Below are 24,517 nucleotides of genomic sequence, written 5' to 3' on the forward strand. Positions count from 1 at the left end.
GAACAAATAAGTAGTCATCTGGAAAGCCCAGTGGATCTGTCCTGTCCTGGAATGACCTTGGAGCTGGTAGCATGAATGCTCTGCACACTATACACGCTCCCTCATCTACTGGATTCTCTACAAATGGGCATGCCATGGTCAATCAGCCTTCAGCCTTCACTGTTAGCTGCTCTTTTATAGCCTACATTTTGGATTATTTGTATCACCTGTATGAAAATCTTGGTAAGGTAGTTGTCTGTGTCCATTTCCTTTTTGCACCATTAAGTTAACCACACATTTACATTATTTATACTGAACATATGTAAATTGCAGAGTGATATGATTTGCTTGTAATTTGAACACAAAAGAGGAAGTATGGGGATAAATATATACCTAAAAGTATCCACCTAAATTACTCAGTATTAATAATTATTAATACTCAGGTACAAAGAATTGTATTTTTTGTGATATAGTTTATACTAATGTATGTTTCTGCACCATAACTGCGATTAGACACTGTATTCCATTTTACACTGACCTGAATTTGTGAAGATTAAACCAATACATTAAAATGTGCAGAAACCTCACTGATTAACAATGAATATGTACTCTTAAGATCGAAATATATATATTGCATTTGGAAATATAATTATTAAATTTTGATAATAATAACCTGCAATCATTCCAAACTAATAATTACAGTACTCAATTAAATGTATAAAGATATGATATTATATGCTACATCCACAGCAATTTAATGGATAGAACTGCAGTGGAACCTTGTTCCTCAATTCAGTTTCCCGGATGGCGAGACTGACATCACGCTGCTCAGCCAATAGAAGCGGTCCCGCTAAGCTAAGCCTCAACTCTAGCCTGGTACAGAGCAGGTTAGTTCAAACGTATATGTTGCTGTAGTAACTGAGCGAGGCTCAAGTCTAGCCTCTTTCGTGGAACCGAATTTGAGCAAAATGAGCCAGGCTTGTCTTAAAAAGCCCGGCTTACTGAGTTAGCTCGCTTCGTGGAATACCCCCCAGATCCTTGTTTCTTGTGTATGTGATAAATTACATTCTGCACAGTTACCTCAGGATATGTCAACAGAAAATAACAATCATAGAACAATATATATCTATAGTCACCATGACAACAGTTATCATAAGTGTTAGTATTTCAAAGTGCAAAAAGAGCAGAGCTCCTAGGTGTGTTAAACCTGATGTGATTCACTAAAATCTGTGCTCCTTATTTAAAAGGACTTCTGAGTTTAAGGATTTAGCTTTCTGCTAATTCAAAATGTTAAAAACGTTTGACTTTCTTCCTCTCTCTTTCATTTAGAGTGCAGGCACAGTAAGAAATGCACAAACATCTCCATCCTCAAGTAGAATCCATGTTGGGCTTTATTTTTGTCTGGAGGTCTGGCTGGCAGCTCTCATGTGGTCGGGAGGTTCTTCACAATCTCTCTTAGGCTCTTGCGGATATTGGAAGGTTGGGAACCAGCGCAGTCCAGCAGCGCGGGGCCCATGTGGGCATGAAGGGCATAGGTGGACAGTGGCCCCCTCACGCTTCCACCCCTCCCATGGACCGTACCACTGTTGCTGGAGGTCCCCAGGAGCTACCAGAGCAGAGGGAGCACCTTCTGCTCAACCAGTTGTGGCTTGCAGGGGTAAAGTTCCCTAACCAGCTCTATAAAAAGAACATTTAAAAGGAACAATGATCAATAAATCAACCCTGGACAGCACTGGGTTATTACAGAAGCATTTTCTTAACCTAGAAAGATTTCATTCAATTAAAGTGACAGTATTTGGTAACTATGGTAACTCTCTGGAATGATTATTATCAATATTATAAATATTATTAATGAATATAAGAATTATAGTATTTCTGGTAAATCTTTTATCTTTTTTATATCTGGCATCTCTTAGCATATCAGTGGAATGACTTTCTGAAAGAATAGTTTTTTGATGTCTACACATACATTTGTTTAATGAGTTAACATGGGGCATAGTGGATGGGATAAAAAATCCTCATCATTTATCCAATCATGAATCGCTACCTTGGATTTCAGAGTGAGGACAGTGTCCCTGATGGTTGCCAGGTCTTTGGCAGGGATGTACTTTTCCACCATCTTATCAAAGTCGTGGTGGGAGGACAGGAACAGCAGGATACGCCGGCCCAAGCGCCTGAGACGAGGAACAGACCCCAAAACAGGAGAGAACCGTGAGGGACCCGTAACTCACAGCACACTGACCATTTATCTTACCAGCACAATTTTACAAGGCTGTCTGTGTCTAGAAAACACGATAGTGTATCTATTACTCTACAATTTAGCAGCATTTGCTGACTTCAGAGTATCAGACTAGGAGACTAAAAGAATCAGCAAAATATTACTATCTGGGAAACTGAATAAGCTTTGTAGAATTCTCGTTCTGATCCCAGTACTAACTTGGTTTCTTGTGAAGAGTCCTGTGCCAACTTGGAGACTGCAGGAATAATTTGCGGTGTGACGTCTTTCGCCCCAGACAATAAGCGGCCAGCACCAATCTTCTCTACCAAAGTAGCCAAATGCCGAGCAGTACAATTTCTTACTGCAGCATTCAGATTACTTTTGAGGAAAACAGAAGGAAAAAAATAACTATTATAATAATAGTAATAACTATTAATCCATCCAATCAATGTATACAGTACAACTTTTAGCTTCTATAAAGAAACTTAAAACCCTTATGTATGATCTAAGTGCACAATCAAATGATCATATTCTATTCGATTGCTTAGCTTGCACCAGTTAGTGTACATGTGTATTTTTAAACAGAAAATGTTTGTATGTCCTCTGTGAGCTAGCTAACTAGCCTATTTTTGAAGCATTGTGAAGGGCAGTTTGGATCAGCAGAGCGGAGATGGAACGCAATAAAAATAACATATAAGAGGATAAATAACTAAAAATATTGATATAGGCCAGGGCAATATTTTGAAAGAACATTGGAGAGGTAAAAACAGCAGCCAAAATTAGTGCTGTGTTAGCTTCTTGTGACTGTTGTTGCTATCTGAAAGCCACAGTTTAAAGCTCACTGCAGGCTAACTGACCAGAGTCCTCCAGCGAGAAGGGCGTTCATGCTCCGAATGGGGGTGCAGTTCTGCACCATGCTGTCCAGAGCTGTGTCCATGTCCTGCCTGATGAAGGCATTGGACTCCGCTGCTTTGTGGAGGAGGACCTTAGCTGTAGCCTCCACTTCCTGGTCCATCACTTTCTGCAGGCTGGAGTACAACTCCCTCAAGGACACCACCGCCATGCGGGACACGCCAGAGCGCAGGTTCAGCACCTGCAGGAAAGACGACGTTCCAGCTCGTTTTAGCCACATCCAACACTGCCACCGCCATCTTAATAAGTATAATCCACCACTGCAATGTGTTATGTAGGCAGAAATACCTTAATCACTAATTACAGTTAGATATGCCATCTGAATTTCAATTAGATGAGAAATGTTTTTATCAAAAAAGAATTTCAAAGTACTACGCTAAATCTGACTTGACTTTGTCAGCAACATCACCTGTAATGTGTACATGCTGATGGCATGTTTGTATTCTGTCTATCCACTGATGTTTGCATTGGACATACACGGACATCAGTGGGTTGTGCCTCTTCGGTAATGGTAGACCTTGATCTGATTGTTCTCGTCCAGGCCGAGCTGGACCAGCCCATTGGTGGGTGGGGCAGCTGGGTAGCGTGTGAAGAGAGGCCTGGGCAGAGGTTCAGGAGAGTACAAGGGTGCAAGAGAGTGTGTGTGAAAATATGATGCATTCTGTTCCCGTACTGGTTTGTGTGTGATACGTACATGTGTATAAGCTGAGGGGGAGAGAGAGATTGTGAAAGGATACACATTTGGGTCTTTGCGTTGTGATTCCAGCCACCTTTTGTTGTCTTCAATCAGTCTCTGCAGCCTCTGGCTATCTAGCTCAGAGGAGAGACTACACACACACACACACACACACACATAATGGAAAAGCACTGTATGAGTTCATCAATTTTCCTTTCAAAATCAACAGCAGCACTGACCCTGTGAGTGAGAGTGAGAGATTGTGAGCGAGCCTGCACAGGTGTGCAAGTGTGTGTAGTCACCTTGCTGGAGTGTATCCACTATATGCTCTGGTAGCCCTCATGGGATAGCGGGCACTGGTATCCATGGAAACTCCTAAAATCAGAGCAGTCTTAATACAGGTAGTGTGGTTTAGATTGAAGCTAATCTGAAGCAGGTCTCTACACTGCATCACACTTGCACTGGAAAAGATCGGCATTGTCCAAGCACAGAAAATCAATGGAGGTCATCAACTATGCAAAAAAGGCTATAAATCCAGCAGTGACTGGTTTGTGCTTGAGGGAGAGGCAGAAGTTTTCTATTTGTATTTTAAAGGTTTTACGAGTGATGAAGAAATGAAGCATTAGTGAAAGTTACTGCAGCCCACTGAGGTGACCACTGCTCATCACTGCTAATGTTTGGGGTGTGTCTGTCTCTACGTACCAGGGAAGAGTTTGCTCCAGTGGGAGTTCAAATGAAGGTCAGACCCATGTGTTTTTGGGACAGAACAGTGTAAGAAACTGTTCTGATTGGCCAATGAAGAGGAGGCGGGGCTTGGTGTCCATGCCCAGGACGGGGCAGGAGGGAAGGAGGAGGACGGAGGTGGCTGAGGGAGGGGCTGGACGGTCCTCCCAGTGAGAGATCCCAGTGCACCCAGCACTGTGTTCAGCTGGCCAGAGATCTGCTGCAGGGACTCTGCTAACTGCTGCACTTTCACTGGCACTGCATGTGCTGAAACAGAGAGGAAGACCAGGGTTTGGGTGTATTACTGCTAGAGAGATAAAAACATCAGACAACTATGAACCAACAAGACCAGAGTGGACTCTAGAGCTGTTTACAGTTGTGGGCAAATTTTTAGTTTTCACAGTTTGCTTCCTCAGTTTATTTTTTTAAGAACCTTTTGTCAAATGTTTATGTGATATAATGAAGTACAATTATTAACAGTCCATAATTGTTTGTTGCTAAACTGCTCCTGAATCGTTGGGAGAAGTTGTTCTGGAAGGATGTTTTGATACCTTCCCTTATTCATGGCTGTGCTTTGCTTAGGCAACATTGGGAGTGACCCCACACTTTGATGATGTGAGGAGGCTCATAGCTGCCTCCTCTGTAGGAGACGCTCCTGTAGGAGACGCTCCAGTAAGAGACGCTTCCTGAAGCCTCCTTCATGCAACTTGAAGCACTCTCCCCAAAGTCCTTAGTGACTGGATAAATGGTTGATTGGGGTGCATCGTACAAGCCACACTGTCCTTGCCTGTGAAACCCTTTTGATGCAATGATGACTGAACGTGTTTCCTTGGAGGTGACCATGGTTAACAGGAGAAAACGTAAACGCACCACTACCCTTTTAAAGCAACCAGTCTTCTCTTCTAATCAGCATGACGGATTGATGTCAGCTGTCTTATCCTCATCAACTTTTTATCTCCTGAGCTAACGAGATCATCACTGAAATGATCTCCATTAACTGAAATGGAGGAGCCGTAATGCAATAATTTTGTATTGTAATTTTGTATTGTAAAAGGTCATTTTCATCACAGGGAATGACTTTGCAATTAATTGCAATTCATCTAATCACTCTTCACAATCTAGAATCAATACAAATTGCCACCATAAAAAAACTATGGTAGTAAACTTTGTGAAAACCAAAATTAGTGCCTTCTCAAAATGTCTACCCGTGTGTGCGTGTTGTGCATTCAGAGTTTGTCTCTCACTCGTCTCCTCTTGGCCATACTCGTCTCTGCTCGTCTCTGAGTCTCTGACATCAAATGAGACTCTCCGATCTCCCACCAGCCGCTCGCCTTCATCACATGACAGCTGAGAAAAACATTGTAAAGCCCAGATAGGTATTAATGTGGGTTTGTACGTAAGTGTGTGGGTGCAGGCATACGCGTGTGTGTGTGTGTGTGTGTGTGTGTATTACCTCCTCTGTCAGTGACGTCTCCAGCTGGCTGAGTCTCTCCTCCTTCTTTCTCAGGAGCGTGTGGTCCTTCTGGACCGTCTCCCTCAGCTTCTCCTGCTCACTCACCTCCTACAGCACAGGGGAGCAGAACATCTAAGAGGAACTACACTCATGCTTCCTACTGTCTCCCATCTGACCTGGCTACATGGCTGTAGGCACTGCAAGACCTAACGTGCTTAGACCCACCACGGCACTGAAACCGTCTAAAGTAGTCTTAAAATCTCTTAATATTCTCAGATAAAGGTCAATCACTCTCCTGGTTCAAATCCTACCTGAGCGATTGTTACCAATTTGTACTTGAAAATAATGAATGCTCATAAGGATCTGTATTGGGTCCCATGTTATTCTATTATATATGCTAGAAAGCATTTGTAGGCATGGTATTAGCTTCCATTGCTATGCAGATGATACTCAGTTATATATATCTTCTAATTTGGATGATGTCAATACTACTACCAAAACTGACAACTGCATCCAAGAAATAAAGAACTGGATGGCGTCTAATTTTCTTCTTCTAAATTCTGATAAAACTGAGGTGTTACTTCTTGGATCCAAGACTGCAAGAAGCAATTGGTCGAATCTTCTTATTACACTAGATGGCTTTTCAGTAACACTTGAATCTCCTGCTAAAAGTTTAGTTGGAGCCACATGCTAAATCACTGGCACGTGTACTATATATATGGAAGTTTAATTTGATTTTACATATTTAACCTGCATTCTGTATCTTGACTACATGTTTCTACAAAGACAATTCCATAAAGCAGCTAGAAGATGCTCTGGGTTGCCAGTGGATGTGCTGATGCTGTGGATGCATGTGCCAATACGGCCAGCATCCTACCTGAGGCCCAGCATCCATATTGGAGAGACTGTGACTGCTCAGATAGACACAGGACTATAAATATGAACTTAAAGTTGCTGGGCCAATGGAGCATGGCTTCCCTTTTGGGTCTTGGTCCTCCCAAGGTTTCTTCCTAATCCACCTAGGGAGTTTGTCTCTGCCACACTCGCCCCCGTCTTGCTCATTAGGGATCTGGACCCATGCGCTCGTGAAGCTGCTTTGTGACACCATGTTTTGTAAAAAGCGCTTTATAAATAAAACTGACTAGACTTGACGGACCTGGCAGAGAGGCTGAGCAGAACCTCCTGCAGCGGACCTCTGCGGGCTGGGGTGGGCCGTCCTTAGTGCCGCTTGTCTCACTCTCAGACAGCTGGTCTCTTTCTCTAAGAACTGTCTTGCTCTCTGCAGAGAAACACCTTCACACGAGATATACTCCCGCAAGCTAGAGAGAAAGAGAGAGAGAGAGAGAGAGGAGATTACAAACGAGTATATAAACATATGATAAATACATACAATTGGACAGCCTCCCTCCCCACCCACACACACACACCCCCACATACTCGTCTATGCTGCTGTGGTTGTTGTGGGAGGTGGGCACAGGGGAGAGAGGAGGTTCCATTTCCTCCACTCCGAGGGAGCCCTCCTTCTCTCTGCTCTTCTCCTTGCTCTCCTCCTGTTTCTTTCTCTCCAGGTTATCGTCTCCATGCTCTCTCTGCTCCACCTCGCTGACAGACACAAACCACACCAACACAGATCTGTACATGTACACACTCTGTGTACCGTGTATTTGTGTCACCAGAGACCAGTACTGACTCGGTCAAAGCTAGTGTGTCTGTGTGTGTGTGTGTGTGTGTGTGTGTGTGTGTGTGTGTGTGTGTGTGTGTGTGTGTGTGTGTGTGTGTGTGTGTGTGTGTGTGTGTGTGCCCACACATGCGTATGCGTGTGTATATTATCTAAACCTCCAGCGCATCGACAGAAGTTGGTATACGTATACATTACCCAAGTCTTCAGGATGTGTATTATAGCATGTTTGTGTGTATATGGGGGTGTGGGTGTGTGTGTGTGTATATATGGGTGTGTGTGTGTGTGTGTGTGTTACCTGAGCCTTCTGTGGAGTTCATCACATCTATCCTGTAGAAGCACTGTATTGCTCAGTAGCTTCTCTCTCTCCTCCATCATCCTTCTGCTCTCCTCCCTCTCCCTCCTCCTTCCCTCTCTCTCTTTTTCCAGCTCCTCCCTTTCTCTCTTCCTCTCATCTCTTAGTCTGTCCAGCTCCGCACGCAGACTATCCCGTTCTCTCAGGACACGTGAGAGAGCCTGGGACACACACACACACACACACACACACACACACAACCTAGTATAACAGTTCACAATGACAAACACACACACACACACCTGGTCATACACTCTCAGATACACACACACAAACACCTGGCCACACACTCTCAGATACACACGCACACACACACACACACACACACACTCACACTCACACGCACTTCTATCCCCTTCTCAACATCATCTTCTTCCTCACTCAGCTGTTGTCTCCTCTTCTTCAAATCTGCAGCCTACAGACCAACAGTACGAACACACAGATCATTTTATCAGGCAGCTGAGTGACTGGACTGAAGATACACACACATGCATGCACGCACACGCACACATACACACACTCCAAACTTGACCTATTCATTTTTTTCCCTTCAAAACAGGTCATTGACTCAGTTAACTTCTCAGCACAAAGAACTGACTGACGAATGATTAGTAACTTATAAGTACAGTTATAAGGGCACCTAATACAATGGAGCTCAGTGTACCAGTTGCACATACACACTCAAAGTAGCTAAAGTACCTGAGTTTGGAGTAGCACACACACACCTACACACACTCAAATAAAGCAGGTAAAGTACCTGAGCATGGAGTAGCACACACACGCCCACACACACACACACTCAAATAAAGCAGGTAAAGTACCTGAGTTTGGAGTAGCACACACACACACACACACACACACACACACACACACACACACACACACACACACACACACACACTCAAATAAAGCAGGTAAAGTACCTGAGTTTGGAGTAGCACACCCACATACACACACACACACACACACACACACACACCCACCCACACACTCAAATAACGCAGGTAAAGTACCTGAGTTTGGAGTAGCACACCCACATACACATACATACACACACACACACACACACACACACACACACACACACACACCCACCCACACACTCAAATAATGCAGGTAAAGTACCTGAGTTTGGAGTAGCACACCCACATACACACACACACACACACACACACACACACACACACACACACACACACACACACACACACACACACACACACCCACCCACCCACCCACCCACCCACACACTCAAATAAAGCAGGTAAAGTACCTGAGCATGGAGTAGCACACACACGCCCACACACACACACTCACACTCAAATAAAGCAGGTAAAGTGTAGCAATGATGCATTTATAGGTTACATGGTATTATACTCCCCCTTGTGGTTAGGTGGGGGATATAGTTTACAGGGGACTTGAATAAAGTGGAGCTTCATGCGTGCATCCAAATATGACTCTCCGTGTCTATCATTTAGTTAGAAGTAACTAACACTACATAAAGTACCTGAGTTTGGAGTAGCACACCCACATACACACACACACACACACACACACACACACACACACACACACACACACACACACACTCAAATAACGCAGGTAAAGTACCTGAGTTTGGAGTAGCACACCCACATACACACACACACACACACACACACACACACACACACACACACACACACACACACACTCAAATAACGCAGGTAAAGTACCTGAGTTTGGAGTAGCACACCCACACACACACATACACACACACACACACACACACACACACACACACACACACACACACACACACACACACACACACTCAAATAACGCAGGTAAAGTACCTGAGTTTGGAGTAGCAGTTCCTGACTTTTGAGCTCTTTGGATTTCATGTCCAGTTGCTCCATCATCTTCTGCACTTCTAACTCCTAAACACACACACAAGAAAAACAAACAAATACAAACAACTCTCACCGTCTTTATACACATAAACACCCGACTGGGTCCGGCAGAAGAGGCGTTTTTGCGCGTGCGTATCGTGTGGGTGTGGGATCTTACTTTCTGCATGTGTGTTTTGTGGGTGTGTTGGAGCTGAGAGTCGAGCTGTAGTCTGAGCTGCTCCAGCTGGGATGTGTGTGAATCCTGCATCCTCTCCTTCTCCTCCAGATGAGCCCTCAACAAGCGCTCCCTCTCCACGCTCTCCTGCACACACACCGTGTGATGAACACACGTTGGCTCGGCCTCTCAGGTGATCACTGAGCTGTGAGTAAATAAATTCTCCCTACTGCACCTCCTCCAGGTGCTCGTGTCTGAGGGTGAGGAGCTGCTCCTGGTGCTCCTGCGACAGCTGCTCCAGCTTCCTGCTGTGCTCCCTCTGAACCTCCTCCCTCACCTCCTGCAACAGACCAGACAGCTGACCACACTCACACACACACACACACTCCTCCTCTCTCTTTGTCTTTTCTTCCTCCACGTCCAGCTCAGTCTCCTCTGCCACGCTGCTCCTGCTCGCTGTCCCGCGAACCGTCTCCGGCCTCAGCCAGCAGAGGGCGCTATTGTTCTTCAGTGGCTCTTGCAGTCCACCAGAGGGTTTGGAGAGTGAGGAAGAGGATGGAGGGGAGGAAGGCTCCAACATCATCCTGTAACACCCAACAGTGTAATGTTACCAATCATGACACACACACTACTCACAAAGTTATAGACATGTTTGGCTTTCAGGTGAAATTTATGGAAAACGTTCACGCCTCAGTGATATTATACAGTATCTTGAAAGTAGAAACATGCAATTGTGATTTCCTCACTTAAAACAATTTATCGAAACAAAGTCAAATTCTCCGAGTCAATTTGCTGAACTTGTGAGCATTTGTGCATTCTGACTTGGAAGTCACACAATCTGACTGCACAACAGAAGTAGATTTAAGATTAAATATGAAAATGTTCATGGACGATGTCCAAATTTTGAACTGAATTGAAGTTGAATTATCAAAAGCTGTGTGTGTCTATGCATGTGTGTGCGTGTGTTGACCACATTCTGGTATCAACAGCATTAGTGAGACCAACCTCTCTGCCACTTGTGGTCTCATCTTCTCATCTTCCTCTCTCTCTCCATCTTTCTCATCCTGAGACTAACAGACGAATGGATAAATGGATGGATGGATGGACGGAAAGGAAGAAGACAAAAAGAAACACTGAAAGAAAGAAACACTCTGGCGCATGACTTCAAATAAAACCCTAACCTCAAATAAACTTTGAGGTCCCCTCACTTATACCACTGCTATAGTGTTTGTAGAGAAAGACAGACAGACAGACAGAGAGAGGGAGGGAGGGAGGGAGAGACATATAGGAAGAGAGGCAGTGTGAGTGTTAATGAGTACCTGCAAGGGTGGGTCAGGGCTGTGGTCTCTTAACGGAGCGAGATCTTGGCGTTCTGGTTCGGATCTCTCCTCCACAGGAGCACTGCCACTGACTTCACTGTCCTGCTCATACACAGACAAACACAAACACACCAACACATGCAAACACATATGCATGAACATGCATGTACAGACATTCACAAGATCATTGTGTGTGTGTGTGTGTGTGTGTGTGTGTGTGTGTGTGTGTGTGTGTGTGTGTGTGTGTGTGTGTGTGTGTGTGAAAGGTAGAGCAAGGTGCTACAGTAACACCAAGATCACGTGAGCACACACAGTGATGTTAGTGGCGCTGTATAAATGTGTGTGAAAAGCTGGGAACATAATGTGTGAGTGAGGGAGAGTGAAGAACATCGTGGCCACCTCATACTGCAGTCCCCCTTTCAGGATGTCCAGGTCCAAGTGTATGTTCTGCAACAGGTCTGATGACCCTAGCAGACTCTACGTACACACAAACACACACCGCAACACGGATACAGAAAATCATTCCTCATACTTTACTGCACTGTAAAGACTACAAAGGTGACAGTGAGCTAAAAATCAGAGCATTATATTCTAGCAGGTGTTTTCACCTCATGGACAGACGCCGCCTTCTGCTCTTCATCCTCCTCTTCATCCACCTCCAGATCTGAATTAAATATGGGCGGAGCCAGACTCTCCAGCTGTCGTCCTCTTAGCGAATGCAAATTTGCTCCGGATACATCCTAAGATACACACCATCATACGCTCTACACCTCTGCCATGAACTCAGACCTCCATCACTTCAAAGTCAATTTGGTAAAAGCTAAACTTTGCAGAGGAGTGACGTGTTCTTTTACTTCCAGTGACGTATGTAGGGTTTGTTCTTACACCACCTTATAAAAGTATACAATGAGGTTTCATTCCCCTACTAGAGGATATAGACTGTACATGTTCACCCCTACTAGAGGATATAGACTGTACATGTTCACCCCTACTAGAGGATATAGACTGTACATGTTCACCCCTACTAGAGGATATAGACTGTACATGTTCACCCCTACTAGAGGATATAGACTGTACATGTTCACCCCTACTAGAGGATATAGACTGTACATGTTCACCCCTACTAGAGGATATAGACCGTACATTTACCCCTAGTGAGGACTTTAAAGGATGAAGGTCTGTGGAGTTGCCCAGGGAACCTCGCAGTCCTGGAACTGAAAGGTTACACATCCCTCTCAGTGGAGCCAGAGGAGCCAGCAGCTGAGAGACAGTGATAGAGTGAGTGAGTGTGTGAGTGTGTGTGTGTGAGAGAGAGAGAGAGAGAGAGAGAGAGAGAGAGAGAGAGAGAGAGAGAGCTTTAGCAGAATGGCACACACAATTTAGCTTTCTTTCTCCTTTCTGCTCAACTTTAGGCGACTGCTGTCCTAAATCTTTTGATATACTTCGATGAGCAAATAATTGTTCAATTCATTTCAGTGTTCTTAGAAACACAGCAGTCAAGAATGTGTAGAATGGAAGAGAAAGTGTGACAAATATAACTGCTGTGTAACAAAATACATTTTAGGGTACACAGATCCAAACTCACTCTTGGGGCCTTCAGTCCCTCTGGTTCCTTCTTTTTTTTCTCCTTCTTCTTCTTCTTCTTCTTCTCCTTGTTCTTTGTGGTTCCTGTGGAGGCGGAGCCCGAGATGGCAGAGGCTGTCCGGCCGTGGTGAGCACGCTCCCGCTCCTGGGCCACTAGTTGGCGGTAGTGCTCATCACAGGGGTGGTCCCAGGTGGACTGGCCCGTGGAGAAGTTGAAGTAGTAAACTTCTCCAGTCACATCCTGACTGGAGAGTAGGAAAGGGAGACAAGCTCATCACATAGATAAACACACACATAAAAACACATGATGTGTAGACAAGCCTAGGTTCTCCAGCACAGGACTGTCCACAAAGGTGTCAACAGGACAACATCTGAAACACTGAGTGGTGCTCTGGGTCTCATTGCTCAGATTAATAGTGCCAGAAGGCCAAGTCTACAAGCAAATCTGCTGCATAGAGTGATGAAATATTCATTTTATACTTTGCAATTGTTAGTTTCGGGGACAACTAACATTAAATATCTCCTGGATCTTGTCTTTGTGTGTTTTATCTATGAAGGTACTGACACCACTGTCACACCTGACAATAAGGTCATACTTTCCCCCAAACCATTTGAATACAGAATCCAAAAATGATTTCATATGTTAAAATGTGTCTGATCTTTCATGTCACATCAAACTCCCCAACTTCAAAAAAATCATCTTCTGCCTGTTATATTTTCTCTTGCCCAGTCTTATTTCCCAGTCAAAATATTCAGTCTTCTCCAGACTTGCAGTTCCATGGTCTTTAAAAAAAAGTTGGGCTGTCTAATTTGCTCATCTAATCACCTAGGTCACAAGGTGCATCCTACCTCTATAAATGGTACTTAAAATTATAACTGAGTTACAGGGGACAAAGGGCCTTGGTACGTCAGGTAATCGAGAACCTGAATGAACGAGCCAGCATGAATGAGACGTAGAGTTCTTGGAATGGAAGCCATTTCTCAATTAATGGCACATTAGAGTATGCTTGGATTTTTCTAAAAGGAACCAACACTCACACCAACACTCACTGTTCTGTGTGTAAGGATAAGAAAACTGTTTCATTATGGGTGACTGTATGAGAATGAGCTTGTCCTACCAGGGTTTCCATTCAGGAGGTAGTGGGGCTACAGCCACCTCTCTGGCCAGCCATAGGAGCTCTGGCTCCCTCTCAGGGTCAATGCCAATTTGTCTGGCAAAATCATGGATATCTGAGGAGCAATACAGATAAGAAGAATATACCCACAATAAGTATGATATTTTCAAATCAAGACAAAATCCCACAAATTCAAATATTTAAGTCCATAATGCATGGAGATTGATTCCATGTTATAAAGTGTAGCTATAGCTTGGACGAACATACAGGAGTCCCAACTGGAACTGTGTTGTTAATATTATTATTATATATTATAATATTATTATATATTATTAAGTTATTATGTCAATGTTATAATTTAGTTTTTAAATGATGGAACTGTTGTAGCTTGTAGACTTTATCAATGGTGGATATTAAATGATACCATTTCAGTAACATATATTAAAGTTCAGGGCCGGAGTTCAGGGCCACTTTTTCAGCCCGGGAGTTTCATGCCCAAAATTATTTTTCCATCCCAATCGGCCCAAACTAGAGATTGACATGAGCCGGCCCATCGAGAATCCTCCTGAATCTCCCGATTAGCCACTCCGGCTCTGTTAAAAGTTTTATCCGGGGTCCTAAACTGTAACAGGTAGTATGCGACAGCTAATGTACCTTGTTCAGATGGGATATAATTCTCATCATAATCCTCTTCCAGGATCAACTGGTCTCCAACTGGTCTCTGAAGGGCATCTGCTGTCATGTTGATTGAACATTAAGAAAAAGATTATGAATAACAGTGCAGTAGACAGATCACCTCGCCATATTGTCTCTAAACTCTCCGTGGTACCGTTCGCTAGGCTAACCTAACTAACTAGCCAATAATAGAATTCCATAGCAATAATAGCGTCCATAGCAACCGTAGCATTCCACACAAAGCAACGTTATACCCAAAATACCCAAATACCCACCATCAGGCTGGAGGTTGACTGGATCCATCTGTCTCAGGACCTCGCCTTGAACATGGGGCTGAGCAAGGTGTCTCTGCCTCTCCATGTCAGGGCCTAAATGCAAAACACCAACCCAGGGCACAGAGGAATGTGTACTGTTAAGATCATCAGGTCTATAAGAAGGGCTACAGTGCCATTTGAATTCATTACAATGTTGAAGAATATGTCATGTCATATTTTCTGATAAAACTGATGTTTTACTGGTCAGGTCATGTGCAGAAAGCTGATGGTTCTGCACCTCTGCCAGACCTTACAAACAAATGTAATAAATGTTTTTTTCTACTTCATCATGCATGGTTATTTGGTTTGTTGAATACGCATGTAATCTTCAGTGTTACACAGTACCAGTGTGGAGTGGTCCTTCTACAGGGGTGTTAACATGGCCGACATCTGAGGGTCTCGCCGTCCTTCTGTGAGGGAAGGGTGCTGGTCCACAGGGATCCGTGTGGATCACTGTCGCTTGGGGGTTGTAGGGCACACCTGAAAATCCCACAGCAGGTAAAGTGAAACCCAGCACGCCTCACAGTGAGGCTCAAAAACCTTGTAAGTGTTTCCCAATGAACAAGTGATTATAAGAAGGGCTATGGTGCCATGTGATGTCATTAGAATGCTTAAGAATTTGTGATGTCATGTTAGAAATCTGTTTCTTTTTAAAAATGTTTATTTTTATTTGCTTTTTCCATGGTCAAAGAAATAACCCATGGTCTATTAATTATATTATACTGTACCATGTGTAAATGTAAAATAAAGATCTTGACAGTTGACAGTAGAATAAATATACATGTTATTTTTCTGAACCTTAGAAACCTACTACATAAATGTGTATATTTAATTATTATGAATAAGCCTATGGAAATCCATACTCATAAGAACTAAATATACTGTCTTACATAGAAGTATAAAATTATGTACAGTATATGAAAATGTATTTTTCTCACCATGAGTTGTAAAACCTGGTGTGTCTATGAAGTTCTTCTGTTCCTGCTCAGGCCTTGGCTGGTCGGTTCTCCTGTGGAAAAAACTCATTCTCGAGATAAAAAATTAGAAAGAATAGAAAGACAGAAAGATATAGAACAAATAGAAAGATCTGCGATTGTAAATTAGATATTATTTGTAAGATTTGTAATGTTTGTAAATCACAGCAAAATGTCGTGCGACTACTTCTCAGCATTTCAGCATCGAAATTGAAATCCAAACATTCTAATCCAAACATTCCAAAGTTGAGTAGCACGTCATATCACAATTTCCTATTTTTTTAACTAAAACACCAAATCAGCCAGGCTGCTACAATAACCTGATGCAGCCTGGCTTGTACCCAAAGGGTTCATACCAGAGACCGTATATATATCAGTAGCGAACCGTGACCATTAAAAGTGGGCCCCCCTTTCCTAATTAACTGCAATAAAAAAATAAAAAATAAAAAACTGAGACGACAGTACAGCTTTAGAAACGCAATAAACAATAATATCTGTACTAGATAACTTTTTAAGCAAAATAAGGTTCCAACAAAATAAGGTCCACAACTCCGTGTTCCTCCTTGTAAACAACTCGCACGTCAGCTAGCGTCACCACAGCGGGCGGAAATTATCATACAGTTAAGCCCGCCCACTAAGAGGGAAGATATGATTGGTCAATTTTACTGTCATTTGAAACTAGGTGCACGCGCGACTTCCTCGTTTGGTGTAAGGATGTAACCATATTTCCGGTTGGTATGCGGAAGTGCAGATGTTTATGGCCGAGTCTATGAAATTCACAAGGTGCCTCTTGGAGTTACCGAAGTTTACCGTCAACGATGTGCGTCGTATTGTCAGAGCATCAAGTACAACGCCACAGAGTAAACTTGAAAAGGGTTTCAAGTTCTACGTTTCATCCTACCTCTGCAATTTTGAAGGTAAGTGGCTGACGCTAGTTAGCTAGCTAGCCTGAGGTGGCAGTCTAATGAAGTGATGTTGTTTTTAGTAACGAACCGACCTGTCCTAGTACTAGAAATGCCTTTTAAAAACATGTTTGTATTTCTGATGGAAGTATCAGGCAAAAGTAAGGCTAACGAGATAACAGTGAGGGCTCACTGCTACAGATCTATGAAGAAAACAGATACGCCACACCAGCTGAGAGTAGGACTGGTTAAAATGACACGAGTTCTGTTCAGTGTCACGTTCAAAGTTCTGTTGAACAAGTTCAAAAGTTAGTTCAACACAAGTTCAATCTTTTATCCTTGCTCTTACTTCACGTAAGCTGTGATAGCCATAGGCATTGGTTTTCAAAGCTTACAATGGTAGCCAAATGCAGAGTAGCTGAGTGGGAATCATTAGCAGTCTGTTTTGCCTATAGTAAACAAATGGGAGTTTATTTTACAGTTCGAGCTATTGTTATCTACCTCTATGACTCAAAAGCAGAATATAGTCCACCTCAGCTATTCTTCAAACTGCATTTTCTAAAATCTGCCAATCTGTCTTTCAAATCTTTTATCTTCTTTATTAACATATGGCTTCAACACTTACACCTATTAACATATTCTGATAACACTCTTCAAGAAGCAGTTGAAGTAAAACCTGCACTGTTCTGTTGTTGGTGGTGGAAACAACAAAATAATATAAATATAAGTAGGCCTGTTTCACTCCTATGTGTAAGCATTTCATCTGGAGTGAAAATGAAGTTTAAATCTAAAATATATTTTATAGTTTATAGTTGCTCAGTGAACTAGTAGATTGAACCATGCACAACACTGTAGAATAGAACGACAGTATAGCCAAGTGTTTTAAGAGTGATGCAAAACAGCACAAACGTTACATGAGACAATAGACAAGTGACATTCACCACTAACAACATGATGTGACAGAAATTGCGCCTATTGACATTGCTCAAGTCTTCTTTTCAAGATATTACATTTTGCCTCTTGTGTATTTCAGATGACATTACGTGATTCAATGCCAGTTGTGCTCATTAACAGCAACTGCTCTTGTGTTGCTGGTTGCGGAATCTGCAACCACTTGGTTGCATTGCTTTTCCAGACTGCTCATTATTCTGAATCTGGCATGTCTGTCGTGCCTCCTGTCCTTTCATGCACACAGACAGAACAGAAGTGGCATAAACCACCAACAATGGTTTGTCTTATTTCATTATTTAATGTTAGTTAATGTATCACAGTCACTTTACTAACACCATCTTTTAAATTAATAGGGGGTGAAGCCTGGACCCGTGGATGCCATGGTTGTCCTAAAGCCAAAACCAGGTGCTACTACAGCCAGTGGAGTTAGGTATGTAGTACCAAATTTAATAGGCAGATTACAGTGTGTGGTAAAAAAATAAATGCTTTTGATCATCTGATAAGACCCTGTTCTCTTCAAAATTTAATTTAGCCTCGTTGTACTTCAGATGACATGTGATATGTGATTCACAATCAGTTGTGCTGGTGAACAGATTACAATGTGTAAAAATAAATGTTATTCACTCTTCTTTTAGTACACTTTTCAAGGGCTACAGCGGTGAGCTCCCACACCGGGCCACCCTCAATCCTGGACCAGTCTACGCTGGAATGAAAGCAGATTCTCTTCCACTCATCTGCACAATGAACATCTCGCCTGACAAGCCACTTGTGGACTCCATCTTTGGGAAGGTACAAGTTGGCAGTGTATTGTCCTATCAACAACCACCACCTCCATCTGACAGTGTTGTCATACATGAGGATGCACCCCCATTCCCGAGTCTGCCACTAGAATGTTACCATCTAAGCCCACCTGAATATTCATTTGTGCCAACACACCAAGAACAGCTACACCTAAGCTCACTTTCTGTGACCTTGTCACAGTCACACCTTATTGAGAAGGCAACAAGATCCCAAAGTGCTACACCTGAGTGGCATTCACTTAGGAGAGAAAGAGTGACTGCCTCACATTTCAGAGAGGTGAGCCACGTTAGAGGTCCAGGTGCTGCAGAAAGCCTGGCAGAAAGGATAATCCGAGGGACACGACAAACAGCACACATGAAGAGGGGACTTGAAATGGAAACGGGGGCCTTAAAGGACTATGCAGTTCTGAAAAACTTGAACTTGACCAAGTGTGGGCTAGTGATTCATCCAGATGCATCTTGGCTGGGTGCATCACCTGATGGACTTGTATATGACCCACTTGAGCGTCCATCATTTGGGCTTGTTGAAATTAAGGGCGTACTCACACTAGGCACGGTTTGCTCGTTCCGTGCTGGGGCCCGGTTATCCCCCCTCCCCACTCCCCCTCTGGCCTGCACTCACACTCGCTTCAGCAACCCGGCCCGAGCACGCTTACGTCATCACAACGCCGCTTTATTTGGAAAAAAGCGCGCTCGCACAACACTATAGAGTTCACGATTCTCTTTTTATTGTATTTTTGGAGTCGTTTTGGGAGTGCAAAAACACGGTGCAAGCACAGATTTATCGATAATTTAACACAACGATTGTCTGCTAATCGCTTTGCCGCTATGACTGTTTAACGTGAGCGTCGCATCACTGATGTCATGTTTGAGTTCCAGCGAAATGAACCAATCAGACGAGGCACCAAGCGGGCCCGGGCACGGATAGCGCTCACACTAGAAGCGAACCGTGCCCGAGTCCACATGAATCGTGCCCTGGCCCACCTCTTCAAAGCGGGCCCGAGCACGGTTAACTGATCCGGGCACGGTTGGAGCGCTCACACTAGCCAAACGAACCGTGCTTCGGCAGGCAACCGTGCCCGGGCCCGGATCACAGAGCCTAGTGTGAGTACGCCCTAAGTGCCCAAATGCACAAAGCTATGTAGACTGCAAATTCCTCAAAGTGGCACAAGGCCTACACAGATTGAAGGAGAGCCATTGTTATTATTGGCAAATCCAGGGCCAGTTATTGATTACTGGTATGCAGTGGTGTGATTTAGTTATCTGTGCCCATGATGATATTTTTGTGCAGCGAGTTTACAGAGATAGCAGTGTATTAGAAGAGGTGAAAAGGAGGTGTGACATGTTTTTCTTTAACACTTACATGCCAAAATACCTCTCTATGCCCAAGCAATAGAAAATCATAATGAAGACATGAACTCATGAACAATTAAAACAATTTCAAATTATTCTGTCAATTGTATTACTATTGTATTCATTTCATTTTTACAAATACAGTAAAAGTTAAGAAATACATAATGTTGTATTGTGTTGTCAATTTTACATATAAAAGTGAAAGCATTTTATACTATTTATCATATTGCACTGTACCTTAACATTGCAGCCAATATTTACAGACTAGCATGACCTAAAGCAGGGGTCGGCAAGCTTTTTGACTCGGAGCCACAAAAGCAAAATAATTGGAAATTTATTTCAGTGACGATGACATGTCACTCAAGCGAACCGAAACTAAATACTGGACATTTGTGAAATTCCACCCGAACATTTTTTAAGTCTCAAAAATAATATACGTTAATTAAATACTCATTAATTCTATTCAAAAGCTGAGCTGCATGCGGCTCTGGAGCCGCGGCTTGCCGACCCCTGACCTTAAAGGGATCATTTTAAGGTTGGAGAAAATATAAAATAATAATAAATCACCATCATTCACATCATCTGTCTAATTCTGGATTGAGATTAGCCATTGTTTGCCCAGGCTTTTACCAAGGGGCCATTTTGATAATTCACCAAAAGACAGGCAACAGTAAAAAATTTGGTTTATGCTCCCTGTGATTGAAAGGGGGATCACTGTGCTGAATATTTTATGTGCTTTGACTCTGCGAATCACACGCTCAACATGGACTCTCAGTCTTGCAATGGACTGTGACGTTCTGATCTCTGACCTAGACAGTTGAGCTCTCTTTGACAGAAACGTGGGTATGTGGACTTTGCATGGAACGCAGTCTTCAACAAGGAAACCCTTGTCCACCATGATGGCCATAGATGGGTCAAGGAGGGCCACAATGCCAGACTGCTTTAAGATCTCTTTATCACTGATAGCACCTTGATAAAGAGAAGACACAAAGGTCACTGCGCCATGAGGGGCTATCCCAACCAACCCTTTGAATGTACAGTGTGATTTATAAGTGGAAAACACTTCACTCTGGAGGAGAAGGGAATTTGGAGTTTGACATCTCAGTTCTGTGCAATCTAAAATTATTTGAGTGTCAGCGTAGTCCTGAAACACATCTGGGAGGTGAGTTTTCACAGTGTCCACATCTAACCAAATAGAAACAGCTCCCAATACAGTATAAAGGAAGTTGGCCCAGGTGTTAATAATACGACTAACAGTTGACCGATGTATTCTAAATCTGTGGGCCAAATCCTTTTGCATCAGTCCCAATGACAGGTAGTTCATGAAGAGAAAAAACTCATCAATTGGTTGAAGAACCTGGGGAAAAAATACATTATCCTATTGTCATATTACATTATGACTATCAAAACTTCTTTTGATGTAAAGATTAATTTGAAAATGATGACATAACATGCTTTGTATGGACAAGACGAAAACATTTACCGTTGCACTGGCAGAGTGAGGGACCTGATCAGTCTTCTCAACAGTCTGTGCTCTTGTAACCCGTATGATGTGGGTGGCTGGCTCTATTTGCTTCCAAAAGCCCATGAGGTGGGCATGGCTTGCAAATCTGTGGAATATAAAAGTTATATATAAAGTTATATAATGGCTAATTCATTCACAATGTATTTCAGACACCAGAGAAGGCCCATCCGTGTACTGTGTCCTGCCATATTTTTTATTTACCTCGTAAAGAATCGTATGACACAATCAGAGGCAGAAAACCGCTCCAAACAGAACTTGCTGCTGACAGTTAAGTCTTCGATTTGTTTTCGGAGCCTTGGTATCTCCTCGCGTAGCTCTTCATTTTCATTGAGGGAGAGATCAAGAGCAGCAGGCTCATTACTGACGCAGTAGTCATGTTCATGACACGGTAAGGGGTCATCATCATCATGGTCAGTCTGCATCTCTGTTAGATCAGTGTTGGGTGGACGCTCTGTTCTTTCCCATACTCCAGGTCGTGGAGTTGGAATAGTATAGTTATTCCATTGAAATAGCACAGGAAAAGCTCCAGGTCGCAGTCGTCGTCGTCCAGTAGGATTGGGAGGTTCGAGCAGCGATAAAATATCGCAAACACACACGGGAAGTACTCGTGATAATAAAATGATCTCTCCTGATCTTAACCACCCATTGTTTCTGCAGTTCTGAGTCCTTTGGAAAGGTGTGGAAGCTCAGGTAGGAATTACACCTTGTCGATGCTGTGCACAATGGTACACAGCAGTGGTGGTTGGACCTGCTGTCTGTACGTTGTTGAAACGATACTTTTTTTTGTTTAACTGTCATGTTTAGGACACGTAAACGGACAGGAGATGAAGGAAACTTCCAAGTAAATAACGGTAAATATGCTCGTTACAAGACTGGTGAGGTGAATAGCTAGCACAGTGTACGCTTTCAATGGCTACCGGATGTCAACAACCATCCTAAACTTTTAGCAGAAATTACGTCATTTAACAGCGTGCACATATGCCATTGTCCCCTGATTGTCCTCATGTATTATTGTTTGTGTGTATTTGTAACTTTCCATATTCCCCAGTAATTGTTCTAGGTAAAGACACTCTTGAACAGTAGAAGCAAGTGCCATATACTCTGCTTCGCATGTGGAAAGTGCAACAGTAGGTTGCTTCTTCGTCTTCCATGAAATAAGTGCGCTGTTCTCACTTAGGCTCACACAGTATCCTGTTGTACTGTGGCGATCACTGGTATCAGCCGCCCAGTCTGCATCGCTGTAGGCTTGTATACCAAGATTCTCAGTGTTGTTTCTCCTAAAGGTTAAACCTTTGTTTGATGTACCTTTAAGGTATCGCAGGACATGTTTCACAGTGACCCATTGCTCCTGTGTAGGCTCAGCTAGGTACTGTGACAGCCTGCTCACCACAAAACTCAGATCAGGCCTAGTGCAGGTTGTCAGGTATATCAGACTGCCCACGGCCTCTCTGTACATTCTGATGTCTGTCATTTTAACTGCATCATCACTGTATTCAAGCTTTTGCTCACAAGGAGTTTCTCTTACCCTACATTCTGACATGTTAAAACGCTGTAGAGTTTTGTTTGTGTACTTTTCTTGTGACATCTTAATACACCCACCAGAAAAATCAAAATGTATACCAAGAAAATGCTTGAGTTGCCCCAAATCCTTCATCTTGAATTGCTGTGCAAGCATCCCTTTCACTCTTTTCAATTAATTTCCATCCCTTGCAGCGATGATTAGATCATAGAACCATAAAATTATGATCACTTTCCCTTCTTTTGACTCTTGAGAATATACACAATGGTCAGCTTGGTTTTGTGTGAATCCATTTTCTGTTAAACAATTATGTAAAACCCTATTCCAATTTCGTCCAGACTGTTTGAGTCCATAAAGTGATTTCTCCAGCTTATATACTGTAAGAACGCCGTTTTCACATCCATCTGGTGGACCAGTAAATGTTCCTGTACTGCCTTTTGTAACACAACTCTTATTACTCGTTAGGTCTGCTGTTGGTGAAAACGTTTCCCCATAGTCTACTCCCATTTTCTGGCTGTAGCCCTTAGCGGTAAATCGAGCCTTGTATTGGTCATTCCCATCTACACCAGACTTGATTGCGTAAACCCACCTACCCCCCACGGGTTTCTTGCCCACTGCTAGTGTTGTCGGGGTGAAGGTTTTGTTCTCATTTAGAGATTGGATTTCTTCATCCATTGCTTTTCTCCATTCTTTTGAATTGTCTGATTGCATTGCTTCATCATAAGTCTGTGGAATGCCACACACTGCTCTACAGCAGTAGTCTACTGTGATATGCATTCCATCACTATCCTCGTCTTCAGTTACGTAGTCACCTAGGTAATTTGGTGCCCTTCTATCTCTAGTTGGATACCGCCTACTCTCAGGATATAAAGTTACACAGGTCTAATAATTAGGAACAAACTAAAATACAAATTATTTATAATAAATACATTTTATATATTATATTTTTTATAATAAATTATTTTTGTTATCATTAAAAGTCAGTTTCCAGTAATTCAATTTCCCATGATGTAATTTATTGACATGAGACAGTACTCATGCATTTACTCACTACTTGAGTAGCTTTTTATCAAAGTGCTTTTTTACTTTTACTCAAGTAAATTTTTGGATGCATACTTTTACTTTTACTTGAGTAACATTTGGTTCAAGTAACAGTATTTTAACTTGAGTAAAATTGTTGAATACTCTACCCACCTCTGTCAGTGTGTGATGTTCATACATGCAGCCCTAATCCTGTAATTAGGCTTGTTGACGCAGCTCTAGTTAGTGATGCGCGGATCGATACTGAAATATCCATTCCATCGATACCAGGTCTTTATGTTGTAAAATCGATTTTCAAATCAAAATATCCATACTTTTGATACTTCAGTCATTTGAGGTAATGCAAAGCACTAACAGGAACACTGTGGAAGTAACAAAAATATTGAGATCTTGTCTAAATGATAT

At 42.8% G+C, this 24,517-nt stretch overlaps 2 protein-coding genes across 2 annotated transcripts; both read right to left on the reverse strand.

Annotated features, from left to right (window-relative positions):
• Positions 1–464: 464 nt before the first annotated feature.
• LOC143485441 (TOG array regulator of axonemal microtubules protein 1-like) lies at positions 465–3,267 on the reverse strand. The gene is made up of 4 exons (XM_076984882.1): positions 3,055–3,267; positions 2,417–2,575; positions 2,027–2,153; positions 465–1,656 (listed from the first exon to the last, which is right to left on the reverse strand). Exons 1-4 carry the CDS (start codon positions 3,258–3,260, stop codon positions 1,531–1,533), a joined length of 618 nt encoding a protein of 205 aa, XP_076840997.1. The 5' UTR covers positions 3,261–3,267; the 3' UTR covers positions 465–1,530.
• A 3,835-nt stretch (positions 3,268–7,102) lies between these two features.
• Positions 7,103–16,753, reverse strand: LOC143485509 (uncharacterized). Its single transcript, XM_076984956.1, has 8 exons — positions 15,986–16,753; positions 15,393–15,527; positions 15,009–15,101; positions 14,713–14,793; positions 14,062–14,173; positions 12,945–13,188; positions 12,509–12,619; positions 7,103–7,240 (listed from the first exon to the last, which is right to left on the reverse strand). The coding sequence occupies exons 1-8, from the start codon at positions 16,071–16,073 to the stop codon at positions 7,103–7,105; spliced, it is 1,002 nt and encodes a 333-aa protein (XP_076841071.1). The 5' UTR covers positions 16,074–16,753.
• Between the last annotated feature and the right edge of the window lie 7,764 nt (positions 16,754–24,517).

This window comes from Brachyhypopomus gauderio, unplaced genomic scaffold, assembly GCF_052324685.1.
Source record: "Brachyhypopomus gauderio isolate BG-103 unplaced genomic scaffold, BGAUD_0.2 sc34, whole genome shotgun sequence".
NCBI classification, from domain to species: domain Eukaryota; kingdom Metazoa; phylum Chordata; class Actinopteri; order Gymnotiformes; family Hypopomidae; genus Brachyhypopomus; species Brachyhypopomus gauderio.

Bases quoted from the DNA above. Each gene is read 5' to 3' on its own strand.
- LOC143485509 (XM_076984956.1), bottom strand. From the start codon at position 16,073: ATGAGTTTTTTCCACAGGAGAACCGACCAGCCAAGGCCTGAGCAGGAA. The intron at 14,794-15,008 runs GTGGGTATTTGG...TCAACATGACAG, and splicing joins AGTCAACCTCCAGCCTGATG to CAGATGCCCTTCAGAGACCA. The intron at 7,241-12,508 runs GTAAATGTACGG...GTTTCTCTGCAG, and splicing joins CTTTAAAGTCCTCACTAGGG to AGAGCAAGACAGTTCTTAGA.
- LOC143485441 (XM_076984882.1), bottom strand. From the start codon at position 3,260: ATGGCGGTGGTGTCCTTGAGGGAGTTGTACTCCAGCCTGCAGAAAGTG. The intron at 2,154-2,416 runs GTTAGTACTGGG...TCCTCGTCTCAG, and splicing joins GACTCTTCACAAGAAACCAA to GCGCTTGGGCCGGCGTATCC. The intron at 1,657-2,026 runs GTAGCGATTCAT...TTCTTTTTATAG, and splicing joins TCCTCACTCTGAAATCCAAG to AGCTGGTTAGGGAACTTTAC.